At 45.7% G+C, this 13,842-nt stretch overlaps 1 protein-coding gene across 1 annotated transcript in view; it reads right to left on the reverse strand.

Moving 5' to 3' along the window:
* The window catches only part of LOC309653438 (polyprenol dehydrogenase-like), a 188,216-nt gene that overhangs the window by 148,321 nt on the left and 26,053 nt on the right, over nt 1–13,842 (reverse strand). The window contains exons 2-3 of the mRNA XM_082448131.1: nt 8,181–8,288; nt 630–698 (exon numbers count right to left, since the gene is read on the reverse strand). Coding sequence (XP_082304257.1) covers nt 630–698; nt 8,181–8,288 — 177 coding nt within the window. The remainder of the gene's footprint in view (nt 1–629; nt 699–8,180; nt 8,289–13,842) is intronic.

A 13,842-nucleotide genomic window follows, 5' to 3' on the forward strand; every position in this document is an offset into this window, starting at 1 on the left:
GACGGGGGTTCACGATCGGCTGTCACAACAGTGGAGCACTTCTGCCCCTGGGCAGGTGAGGGAGGGAAGCAGCGCCTCTGTCTGCAAGAGCTGCCTGGTGTTGCAGGAGAGCTGCGGAGGCCCCTCTGGGCTCTGTCTCAAGATCAAAGGCATCCTAGTAGATACCTAATGAGAACCTGCCTTATAGCACAGGGAACTCCCCTTCGCGGTACCGTAGAAACTAACACAACATTGTAAAACAACTCTACCCCAAGTTAAAAAAAAAGAAAAAGAAAAAAGATCAAAGGCATCCTGCCACGAGGGCAGGGGAGACATTGGGAATATCAACACGCCCCAGCCTTGGACAGAGGGCCGGACGGTCACCTTGAACAACCACGAGTGGGAGTCTTGACACAAAGGGACAGATGAGGCTTACCCGTCCATCCGGGGTTTTCATGTGTCTCTCAAGAATCGCAATCTTGCCACCTTCCACTCCCCAAGGAGGACAAGAGCCCCCCAAAGAAAAGCCCAAGAATCAGAGACATCGCTGCCCAAAGCCACTTCCACCATCCGGGTCCCTGAGCCCACGGCAGGGTCTGCAGCCCCCAGACCAAGCAGAAGAGCCATCTGTCCACCGGGCAGTACAGTACCTTTGTCACTGAGGGTTTCCTCTTTTATCTTCCTCACAGCTTCTTCGGCTTTGCCCTGGTTATTTCCGCCTACAAGGAAAAGAAAAGATACAATTCACGGTAAGGAAACTACCCCACGTGAAACGATGTTTTCTTGAGACAGTAAACACAGCCCTACAACACGCTAAGTGTCTCCTTCCGTCCTGGCGTTGAATTTTGCCATCGGAGCAACTGTAGCGGATTCAGCGTACCCAATGAAGACGCATTTTCTTTAGGTGGATTGGTCAAAAGGATGCATTTCTGGGACATCTTACTTTTCAGTGATTCCAGGGACACGAAGCACCTAGTGGCATCAGGACCACGGGGACACCAACAGCAAGAGCATGAAACTGTCGGCAGAAATGTCAGACCAGACATAGAAGTTTCGAGAGACTTTTGGTCCAGGCAACTGACTGCTCTGTTCACAGCAGCTTGAGCTATAAAAACCATCGTGGGACATTCCCACCATGAGTTCGAGATGTCTCCTCCCGTTACCCGTGACTCCGGAAAATCAGCGGGTGCGATTCTGGGAACGTTCGCTTAGAAGGGTGGCGATGGGTCTTTTGTGTGGGATACGGGTGTTCCAGCTGAAATCTGGGGCGAAAGAAAGTGAATGAGGTTTCGTCAATGCCTGAGTGGGTGAATCTGTGTTGACCACGAGGGTAGAGCCGGAAGGGCAGGGGGGCTGTCTTTCCCTACGTCTGTGCGCAGACGGCTCTCATTTTAAGGGGGGGGCCTGATGTAGCTGCTGCTCAGGGTGGGGAGAAGCCAGGACAGCCTGCTTCCCAGACAGGATCCCCTATTAAGGAGCCGGCCTCGAGCAGCGCCTCTGACCCTGTGCAGGAGAAGCCCCACCTGAAACTCCCTGGGGGCTGAGTCACAGGAGACCTTCAGCAGGGCGGCCAGAGCTGGCACCTGTGAACACAGGGGTGGGCATGGAGCCCTGACGCCCAGAGAACCAACGGGGGGCGTGAGCCCACCGCTGAGGGGCCTGGGAGGGGCAGGTCCAGCCCATGTCACCCTCCCACCTGCAGCCAGCCCCCCGCTGGCAAGATGCTGGTTCTCTCGGGTCAAAGCCTACCGAGGTCTCCGTGAAAGTACACTGCCAAGCAATCCTTTTGTCAAGCATTTCTGCATGCTGTTTACGTACCCGTGGTTTCATTTACACACTCTAATAGTATTCCCTACTCTCTTCCTCTGTATTATGTGCTCTGTGTCACTGACAGGTGTCCCCAGATGAATCCAGGCAATGCCCTTTCCAAAACAAAATGTTTACAGCAACGGGTTTATTTGTAACAAACATATAAGAGAGGAGGAGTGGTGAACCCAGGGGGAATCAGAAATGCCTCCTGCTGAAGATAAACGTGGCAAAGGACATCTCTGGGGGTGAACGAAAAGGAATATAGAAACTGTCACCGCCTCGGAGACGTTCAAAGCTGCAGACATCAAGAAGATGCAGCTGCAAAAGTCATTTGCACCTCCAGCTGCTTCAAGAAATAAACATTATGCGGCTATTACGTGTTTTTGCTGGGAGAGGCTTCCTGCACTGCGGGAGTGCAGGGGCAGGATGGGAAAGAAGGCATGTCTTCCATCCCTAAATGTTCCGGGCATCAAAGACAAAAAAAAAGAAAAAAAAAAGAATTCATGGGTAAGTGAGGGCTGCAGACATGTATGAGCTTGTTTCTGAAACTTGTGCAATTTTTAAACATTAAAACACCATCTGCTGCTGGGCTACCCTCCAGCCTGACACCATCTTGGCATCAAGGGCTGGCGTAGCAGAAGCTCAAATGAAGTCAGAAAGACATAAGTGTCCAGAGAAAGAAAGAAAGCTGAGGGTGGGTCGGGGAGAAGCGATGGAACGGCAGAACAAACTGGCCACGGCCAGCAGCGCCCCCCGACGGGCAGCTCGCTCCATGTTCAGGCAATCAGGCAAATATCATATGATATCGGCTCTATGAGGAATCTAAACAAACATGATACCTATGAACTTATTTACAAAACAGAATCAGACTCACAGACTTAGAGAACGAACCTGTGGTTACCAGGGGCGAGCGATAAATTTGGAGTTTGGGATTGACTTATACACACTGCTAGATATAAAACAGATAACCAACAAGGACCTACTGTAGAGCACAGGGAAGTCTACTCAGTACTCTGTAATGACCTCTATGGGAAAAGAATCTAAAAAAGAGTGGATATATGTACACGTATAACTGATTCACTTTGCCGTACACCTGAAAGTAACACAACACTGTAAATCAACTATGCGCCAACAGAAAACAGAAATTTTAAAAAATTAAAAAGAAATCAAAGAAAAAAATATTCAGGCAGTCAGGGCTGGATTGTATGGGAGGGATGGACAGGCACCTTGGGGGCGAAGGTCATCTTCAGCAGCTGCCTCCTATGGGCTGGATATGGGATGCTTGACCCTACACAGCTGCCAACGTTGCCCATACACCTCCGGAGTGATGGCTGCATATCAGGAAACACTCCGCCACGACAGAAGCAGGGCTCAAACGCAGTGGGTCTGCCTTCCCCTCAACCTTCGTGCGGCAGGGGTTAGGTTTTATACGTGCTGCAGTGCAGGGTTTCAGGGGCACCAAGTCGAGTGGGAAGGACAACCTCTCATATCCAGGTCCGCCCCCTGAAGACAGCACCCTGGCCACCAGATTGTAAAGATCTGCAAGAAGCAACAGAACTGCCACTTGTTTAAAAAAAAAAAAAAAAGATACTGAACCCAAATTAGGGCCAGCACGCTACGGACCCGGGGCCAAATCTGGCCCATCGCTTGATATAAAAAAATAAGTTTTATTGGAAAACAGCCATGAACTTTAAGTATTGGCCATTGCTGCTTTCCTGCTGTAAGGGCAGAGCTGATCATCATGAGAGACCTACGATCATCTTTATCATCCAGCCTATAGCAGAAAAAAACGTACCAACCCCTGGTCTAAACCTTAGATGACCGTTTATTAAGAATTATGAATAAAGAAGGATCCTCCACCAAAACAGTATTTTGAAACGGTAGGAACGAAGATACTGTGAACAGATGGGAAACTGAATAATTCATGCATTCTTAGCAATACTAATGGGCTGTACTCGGACCCAGATTATCACTTCAATTCTTCGGCAAGTAATTGATTATTCTTTAAATATTCATGGCTTCGGGACTGAGAGCGTGGAATTGATTAAACCCATCTCTTAATCTGTGTCTAGTAGAAAAATGCATTGTGACCAATGATAATGTTTCATTAAGTGACCTTGTCTCCAGCTGTCATGTAAGAAGAAAAACTGTCCCTCTCAGGATATATTGAACTATCCCCTCAAAGACACACCGAGGCAGTGAGACTCCCTACGTGACTGGATCGACAGGTAGGGTCAGACCTGTGTCCCTCGGGGAAAGTTCAAACAGGGACATCAGAACGTTAGTGGGAAAGGAGACACAGGTGGGTGAGGACGTGCGGTCTACTCTCTGTTTAACTCGAGAAGAGTAGAAATTTGGTGCTGACAGATACCATTCCTGATGCTCAAGAAGCATCACCTAAAGGAGGTGATATCAGTCAGGGCTCCAGCCCTCAAATGCATGGGTACCCAGGCTTGCTCACATATGCTCAGTGCCCGTGTCTGCGGTATATACTCATCACCCAGCTAGACCTCCTCCTGACCTTCCCACTAGACCTCCTCCTCACCTTCCCAACCAGACCTCCTCCTCACCTTCCCAACTGGACCTCCTCTGGACCTTCCCATTCAGACCTCCTCCTGACCTTCCCACTAGACCTCATCCTGACCTTCCCACTCAGACCTCCTCCTGACCTTCCCACGAGACCTCCTCCTGACCTTCCCATTCAGACCTCCTCCTGACCTTCCCACTAGACCTCCTCCCGACCTTCCCATTCAGACCTCATCCTGACCTTCCCACTAGACCTCCTCCTGACCTTCCCATTCAGACCTCCTCCTGACCCTCCCACTAGACCTCCTCCTGACCTTCCCATTCAGACCTCATCCTGACCTTCACACGAGACCTCATCCTGACCCTCCCACTAGACCTCCTCCTGACCTTCCCATTCAGACCTCATCCTGACCTTCCCACTAGACCTCCTCCTGACATTCCCATTCAGACCTCCTCCTGACCTTCCCACTAGACCTCATCCTGACCTTCCCAACCAGACCTCCTCCTCACCTTCCCAACTGGACCTCCTCTTGACCTTCCCATTCAGACCTCCTCCTGACCTTCCCATTCAGACCTCCTCCTGACCTTCCCACTAGACCTCCTCCTGACCTTCCCTCTAGATCTCCTCCTGACCTAACCCTCTAGACTTCCTCATGAGCTAAAACCACTACACTGTGGCAAAAAGCACAGAAATGGGGCTCTTTTTACTTCTCTGTCTTCCAACATCACCTAGTTTCACTAGGAATTAAGAAGATGAAGATGTCTGCAGCGGAGGAATCACAGGGGCAGAGATACCCAGCACTGGATGCCAGCCTCCCATCTCTGCTCAGACTAGGAAGTTCCTCCTGGACTGCTCCACCAGCATCTTCCCACCACTAGCCCAGGTCCAGCCAGTCCTCAGAGGGGATGGATGGCTCCTCCTGTTCAAGAGCTGACAGCACTTTGACCAAGCCTTCCAAACATTGGCAGAAATCCAAGACATGGAAGGCTTGTCATGTCTCTCATGAGACAGCAGAGGCTGACCCACCATGGAAAGTCAACAGATCAGGAGGTTAGGGTCCATCACCATGTCACAGTCTCCCTGCAGTCTTGAGATCTGCTCCCACCCTGGGCTCCCACATCCTACCTCCTTGATATTCTCAGGCCCCAGAGAGACACAAACAGATCACAGAGGTGCTCAAGTTGATAAGTAGCTCCAGGTATACATCCTCAGATGCATTCCCTCTCCCACAAGACCTCCTGGTCTGCAACCAACCCATCTTCATCTAAGGGGAGTTATGGAGAGTGATAAAGTTGGTAATTTCAAGTTCAGAAACTTTTAATATGTCCACATCTATCAAGAGAATAGGACTTACCCGGGGGGAAAGGCAGGGAGCTGGGATGAATTGAGAGATTGGGATGGACATATATACACTACTATGTATAAAATAGATAACTAATGAGACCCTACTGTATAGCACAGGGAACTCTACTCGGTGCTCTCTGGTGACCTAAATGGGAAGGGAATCCAAAAAAGAGGGGATAGATGTATATGCATAGCTGATTCACTTTGCTCTACAGCAGAAACTAACACAACAGTGTAAAGCAACTATATTCCAATAAATTTTTTGAAAAAGACTTATTGAAAGAGGGGGGAAAAAAAAAGAAAAAGAAAACACACACACACAAAAGAAAAAAGAGAATGGGACTTAGCCATATTCCTGATGAAAAGAACCCTTCAATGGGGACAAAGAACAGTGAAGTCGACCAAGAAGTGATCTGCTGCTCCCAAAGCAAGACAAATGTGAGCCATTCCACAGACCCCATCATACATGAGAGAAAGATGGTTATGTGAAAAAGGGAATCACCATGAGAAACTAGAGTCTTTGAAAAGAGAGTGGAACATGGGACAGGCCATGAAATGGAAGAAATTTTCATGGTGCAGTCAGGTTTTGCAAAAGCAAAAAAATGTTCAAATGAAAGGGTGTGAGGGGAGAGTTGTGCGTGCCCAGGTAAGCCCCACCCCTCCAAGAGCAGAGTGCTACACTGGACCCCTGGGGATGCCCCACGTGGGGCTCAGGGCATCTGTGAGTTTCGATGGGGAAGAATGGACATCATCATCGTGACGGGCCTCCAAGGGAATGTGGACGAGACAAAGAGGATAGAATGGACAGGATCTATGGCTTGGCCACCAACAGAAACCACATTCTCCTATCAGCGTTCAGTTCTTGAAGATGTCTTGAAATAAGGTTTAAGATCCTCATAGCAGGACTTCCCTGGTGGTGCAGTGGTTAAGACTCCACGCTCCCAATGCAGGGGGCCCGGGTTCGATCCCCGGTCAGGGAACTAGATCCCACGTGCATGCCGCAACTAAGGAGCCCACCTGCTGCAACAAAGGAGACTGCCTGCCGCAACTAAGACCCGACACAACCAAAAAAAAAAAAAAAAAAGATCCTCATAGCTCCAAATCAGATGGGTTACTAAACTCATAGAAGATCACGTTATTTGTTGTATAAAGATGTGATGTGTATAATTATGTGGCCATTTTTTTCCTTATATACTTTTATATCTGCATTTCAATACAACTGGTTGATACTATGATGGATTTCAGTTTGTACACTGAGGCGTCACTAGATGTGAAGGTGTTCAGGGACCAGAAAAGGGGGAATCTGGCTGCGGATGGAGCTTATGGACAGACCCACAAAGGAGTAAGATGCACGTGTGTTTAAATCCACAGCCCCAAGTGCTGTGTCTGAGCTGTAATCATCCTTCAACACACGATGGAGGAAAAACGAGAGGAAGGAAGAAATGAATCGATAATGAATGAATGAAGGGCCGTGGTTAATATTTTAGAAAGTCTGAAGTGAAAGCAATCCCTAACACCTAAAACCAGACCTGCAGTATGATTTTCATAAAAACGGACACCATAAAAGGGATTAACTGAATCCAGATGATGTCGGGAAAAGCATGATAAATATTACGGCCTTTTGTCAAAGCTCATCTCCCCGTATCATTTTTTCCAGCTGATTTAAACTTCTACCTCCAACTGAATGGGAATGCTCACAAATGTAAAATGAGCTCACTTGAACCATCTTCACTTCCCTAGCAGAAGAAAGTCCCTTCATTTTCAAAGAGGATTTAGGGACCGAAATAAGCCAATAGAAAGTTTCAGAAAGAAGAAGGGAAACACAGAGAGTTTCGGTTCAGAATCTGAAATGCAGAAGCTGTTCAGATTCTGTTGGGAGCTGAATCATGACATTGCAACGTCATATGTTGAAGCCCTGACCCCCAGGACCTCAGAGTGTGGCTGTATTTGGAGATGGGGTCTTTAAGGAGGGGATGAAGGTAAAATGAGGTCCACCCACTAGGGTGGGCCCTGATCCCATAGGACTGGTGTCCTCATAAGAAGAGGAGATCAGGACACAGACACACACAGAGGGACGACCCTGTGAGGACACAGGGAGAAGACGGCCGTCTACACGCCCAGGAGAATGGCCTCAGGAGGAACCAGCCCTGCCCACACCTGGATCTCACATTCCAGCCTCCAGGAATGGGACAGGAAAAATGTTTGTGGTTTAATCCACCCAGTTTGTCACATGATTTGTTAGGAGAGGTCTGGCAAACTAATTCACATTTATTGTTGTTTACTGCAGTGAATCACACAGGGAAAAAAATATATGATCCATATCACAGCACAACCTCGACTCCTGTCCAAAAAAAAGCGCAACACAATTTCCTGTCTCTTTCGGTTTTTGAGTATTCACCCTTACGCCTTCTGCCCTTGTTGGATCTGGAAGCACATCAATATTTCCATACACATAGAAGCAAGCAGCTGCGTATCTCCCGCTCGCTCTAAGATACAAGGAGTTGTAGAAGTGAATCATCACCTATGATAACGTGCATGCCCAGTTTGGCCAGATGCTTCGCTGTCGAATATCCAATTCCATCGGTCCCGCCGGTCACTATAGCAACACGCTCGAGTTGTAGGGGGAAAACTGCAGAGGAAAAGAAAAAGAAACCGAGGTAAAGGTTTAGAAGCAGAGCACACGTTGATGAGAATGAAGTCGCAAAAGAGGGCATGATGCCAACGGGAGTTGTGGTTCGATATTTGTGGTTTTGCTCTTCTGAATTCCTACAGGCTCGGGACACATGAGTGTAATACGGTACAGTTGCCCTGAATAAGGACAGCCTGGTAAAGCCACCTGATAAATCCTTGCTCGGTCCCCGATGATACTTTTGCAGGAATTAACGCTGCCAAAATGATCTGCAGAAAGCTCCAGATAATGTCTATTGTTGACGGCTGTGGGTGAGAGTCCTGGGTTAATCCTCTCGGACCATGTTGGTTGCGTTGTAAAATGTAGGTTTTATACTTGTATGCATTTTCTCAAATGTAGTTAGGAAATTGCTTGTTATGGAGGGACAGCCCATTGTTTTCTACAAAGTCTGGAGACCACATGAGAATACAGAATATCTTATAAAAACAGAGAACATGGGCTTCCCTGGTGGTGCAGTGGTTAAGAATCCGCCTGCCAATGCAGGGGACACGGGTTCGAGCCCTGGCCCGGGAAGATCCCACATGCCGCAGAGCAACTAAGCTTGTGCGCCACAGCTACTGAGCCTGTGCTCTAGAGCCTGCGAGCCACAACTACTGAAGCCCACGCGCCTAGAGCCCATGCTCCGCAACAAGCCACCGCAACGCAATGAAGAGTAGCCCCCGCTCGCCACAACTAGAGAAAGCCCGCGCGCAGCAGCGAAGACCAATGCAGCCAATAAATAAATAAATAATCAATTTAGAAAAACAGAGAACATGATGACTCCTTTACCCATGTACCTTTGCATGAACCTACACGTATCCAAACATATGAGAATATACGTTTACGTGATGGTGTAAAATTGACTGTTTCTGACTCACACACACAGAGAACAGACTTGTGGTTGCCAATGGGGCAGGGATTGGGGGAGGGAAGGACTGGGAGTTTGGGGTTAGTAGATGGAAACTATTATATATAGAATGCATAAACAACAAGTCCTACTGTAGAGCACAGGGAACTATATTCAATATCCTGGGATAAACCATCATGGAAAAGAATACGGAAAAGAATGTATATGTATGTATAACGGAATCACTTTGTTGGACAGCGGAAATAAACACGCTGTAAATCAACTACACGTCAATAAAATAAATAAACTTTACCGTTTCTAATAAAATCTTAAACTACCCACAGTGTCGATAACATGTTATTATACAAGATGCAATAATGCTTTACTAAACGTTAGACTTCTGTTTTTGACTCCATTTTAAAATTGTACTGTGCATTGTGTGACCAAAATAAAAAGGGTATATTGTGATGTAAAAATAAAAAAGAAGAAAGAGAGAGGGAGGAAGGAAGGAAGGGAGGGAGGGAGGGAAGGAAGAAAGGATAAAGTGTAGGTTTTATTATTATTCAAGTATGGGGTGAGGCCAACGGGTCAGGAGACGACCAACATTGAAAAGACGGTTGATCACTCACGGTTCCCAAGAGGAGGGGGCACGGCACACCACGCAGGGTTGCACGGGGAAGCACCAGGGTCGGTCAGGAGGCAAAGGGAAAGGGGGACACCAGACAAGAGCCTTTACTGTGATTTTTGCAGGAAGGAACAGGTGAGGCAGGGTTAGGATGGGCTGGTGTGAATAATTTCATCAGGTCCTGGCTGCAGGGACTGTCCCTGTTGTCTAGTACCTGCCCCGGGGGGGATGAGGGCAGGTGGATGGTGGCCCAGAGTATGGGAGCCCCTTAGAGAAGGGGGTGGGGCGTGGATCTGGATAGGTAGGGTTTATATTTGAGAAGCATGTTTACAGGTCAGTTATTTGCTATCTGTAGGAACTGGCTAGTCCTAGGAGCTTTAACTATAGGATCAAGGTGGCAAAGATGAATTTTGTATTTTCCCTGTCTCCTTTATTTCATTTCTTTACACGTTTTTTATTGAAGCAGAGTTGCTATACAATATTTTGTAAGTTTCAGGTGTACAACACAGTGATTCACAATATCTTAAGGTTATACCCCATTTATAGTTATTATTAAATATTGGCTGTATTCCCTGTGCTGTACAATACATCCTTGTAGCTCTTCTTCTTTTTTTTTCTGACCGTGCCACGCGGCATGCGGGATCTTAGTTCCCCGACCAGGGATGGAACCCATGCCCCCTGCAGTGGAAGTGTGGAGTCTTATCCACTGGACCACCAGGGAAGTCCCAGTAGCTTATTTATTTCATACACAGCAGTTTGTACCTCTTAATCCCCTACCCCTATCTCTCCCTTCCCCCTTCCCTCTCCCCACTGGTAACCACCAGTTTGTTGTCTAGAAAAGATAAACTTTTTAATAAGTGGTGTGGGGACATCTAAAAAGACCTTTGAAAACAGATGAAATGAGATCCATACCTCCCAGGACACATCAAAATGAACTCCAAGAGGAAAAAAGCTAAACAACGAAAATATTTGAAGAAGGCAGGGACAAATTTACTCTCAACCTCAGAGCAGGAAATGCCTTCCTAATTCTAACTCAAAATTGAGAAGAATAAATAGACCAATTTCACTCCCAAAAAAAGTGTACACAGTTTAAAAAAAAACAAAAAACACCATAGGGACTTGCCTGGCGGTCCAGTGGTTAAGAGTCCATGCTCCCAATGCAGGGGGCACGGGCTCCGTCCCTGTTCGGGAACTAAGATCCCACAAGCCACGAGGCGTGGCCAAAAAAAAGAAGAAGAAAAAAAATCCTACCACAAAATTAAAACGAAAACAACACCATAAGCAAAGTCACATTCAAAGGGCTATTTTCCGAGTATGTAAAGAGTTCTTAAAAATCAAGGAAAAAAAAAAAACTCTACAGAGAAGAAGGGCAAAAGCACCTGTTGATATAAAAACATACTGAAATGGCCCTTAAAAACACATGCCCAAGTTTACACCTAATAAGAGAAATGTTAATAGTTAACGAAAACTGCGAGATACCATGTCACCCATCAGGCTGGCGGAAGTTCAAAGACTTCTACATCCTCGTTTCTCTCACCTACAGCGTGGGTAGGAGTGCAAAATAGCACAGTCCCCATTGGGGGAAACTGGGTAATATCTAGTGCAATTACACGTGCTTCTATCGTTTGATCTCGAAAAATCACTTCTAGGAATCTGCCGTGAAGAAACAAGGTCGGTTGCCAATGTAAAGCCAAGGTTCCTCAGGGCAGCACCTGTCTCTCCGTAGAGAAGGATGGATAAACCACCTGCCATACGTGCATACAGTGGGGCAACCTTCATCCCTAGAATGGGGTATCCCAGCCCATCCTGGGTCTCCACCATCACACAGGGAACACTGAGCAGCCCCGAGCGGTCCAAGCTCAGGTGATAATTCCACCTGCTGGCCAGGAGTCAGGTTTGATCCACTTGTTAGAAAATCCTTCCAATAAGTGGGGACAACCTGTTACCCACCACTGCAGTAAGGCGTTGCTGCCCAGAACATGAAGGAACAACCCTACAAAGAAAAGCCCCAAGAGGGATGCAGGGGCGCCGATATCTCCCGGGAGGCGGGGAGGACCACCCCTCCTCCCGCCCCCGCCCCGAGAATATTTCCCATCACCGCATCCATCAGAAAGAGCACGTCCTTCATTCACAGGAACCCCACATGAGTCCTTCAGGCACCCCACAAAGTTCCCAGACGCCCAGGCTTGATTCTACTAAAGGGATTCCAACCGCGTGTGGGTTTAGTTCCTGGGCAGGTGAGCCGGATTAATAAAAGTGCTATTTTCCTAGGCTCCTGGCGTTCACAGAGAAGGGTTCCAGCACCGCGCTGCAGGGCGGGAAGCCTTAGGGAGGACCCAACTCACCTTTTCTTGTCCCCCTGGCGTCCATCTGTCCCTCCTGAAAATGCAGACCAACAGGCTCTGAACGCGTGTGAAGCGCTGTGCTGCGGCGACTGTGTACCGTGAGCACAGGGGCACGCTGGGGTCTTGGGCTGCAGGGGCATCTTACAGCTCCCAGGGTTACACAGAAGAGGCAGAGGACGGGGAAGTCCCTGGTGGTCCAGTGGTTAGGACTTGCAGCTCTCACTGCCAGGGGCCTGGGTTCAGTCCCTGGTCAGGGAGCTGAGATCCCGCGAGCCACGCGGCAGGGCCAAAATAAAGAGAAAAACCAAAGGACGACCACAGAAGCCTCATTAGCAGCCTGAACTTGCGGCTCAAAGCGAGGTTAAGGGGGAAACTGAACAGTTAAGGCAAAGTAGATTACAACACAGGTCCCCAGACTTTCGCAACCTGCAACACACTTGCTGCCCAGAAGTTTTTTCACACCACTAAGGAAAAGAAAAAGAAATAAAGATATATGTGTAAAATATATTCTTATATAAATATAAATGAAATGTTTGTTTTTATTTAGATATTTACAAATAGTATCTATGCTATATTCTTATCCTAGGTAAAATTATGTTTATATATTTTAAATGTTCCATATTTTACATATTTATTTTAATATATTTTAATATGTTTAATATATTTAATACATAAAAAACATTTAATACGTAAAATAAGTAAACAAGAAAAGTAAATCAGATAATAGCAAAATAGGATGTATTATTTAATGATAAGAGACAATATGAAAATAAGTAAATGATACTTTTATTTTAACATAAATATTTGTCAATATAAGTAATATTTATGAATATTAAATATTTTATATTTATGTTTACATATTATACTATGCAAATATTTATTAGTTATATGTGTTTATATTTATAATATTTATTATTTATATTTATATTTACATTACTTATGATTTATAAATTATATAATATTTATATATTATATAAATACTTATAATATTTATAAATATATTTATCTTATATTTACATATTTTACATATTTTATTTTCTATTTTATTTATGTAAAAATGAGTCATATATATATGCAACTAGAGGTCATCATACTAAGTGAAGTAAGTCAGAAAAGGAAAGAGAAATACCATATGATATCACTTATATGTGGAATCTAAAATATGGCACAAATGAACCTATCTACAAAGCAGAAACAGACTCACAGACATAGAAAACAAACTTATGGTTACCAAAGGGAAAAGGGAGGGATAAATTAGGAGTTTGGGATTAACATATACACACTACTATATATAAAATAGATAAACAACAAGGACCTACTGGACAGCCCAGGGAACTCTACTCAATATTCTGTAATAACCTATATGGGAAAAGAATCTGAAAAGGAATATATATATAAATAACAAGTATCAATATTATATATGTTATATAATATGTATAAAATCACTTTGCTGTACACCTGAAACTAACACAACATAGTAAATTAACTACACTTTGAAAAAATAATAAAAAATAATTAAACTAAATTTTAAAATAAAGAACAAAAGGTTCTTAATTCTCTTGGTCCCTCCCACCAGAACTGAAAAGAACAGAGAGAGAGTTTCTGTTTCCCTGTCAAGGAGGCTTCCACACAAACCCCTCGGTCCACACCCAGAAAGGAATGGAATACTTCATTAAAAAGAAATGTCGGGACTTCCCT

The sequence above is a fragment of the Balaenoptera physalus genome (genome assembly GCF_965194825.1).
Source record: "Balaenoptera physalus genome assembly, chromosome: Y".
Taxonomy (NCBI): Eukaryota; Metazoa; Chordata; class Mammalia; order Artiodactyla; family Balaenopteridae; genus Balaenoptera; species Balaenoptera physalus.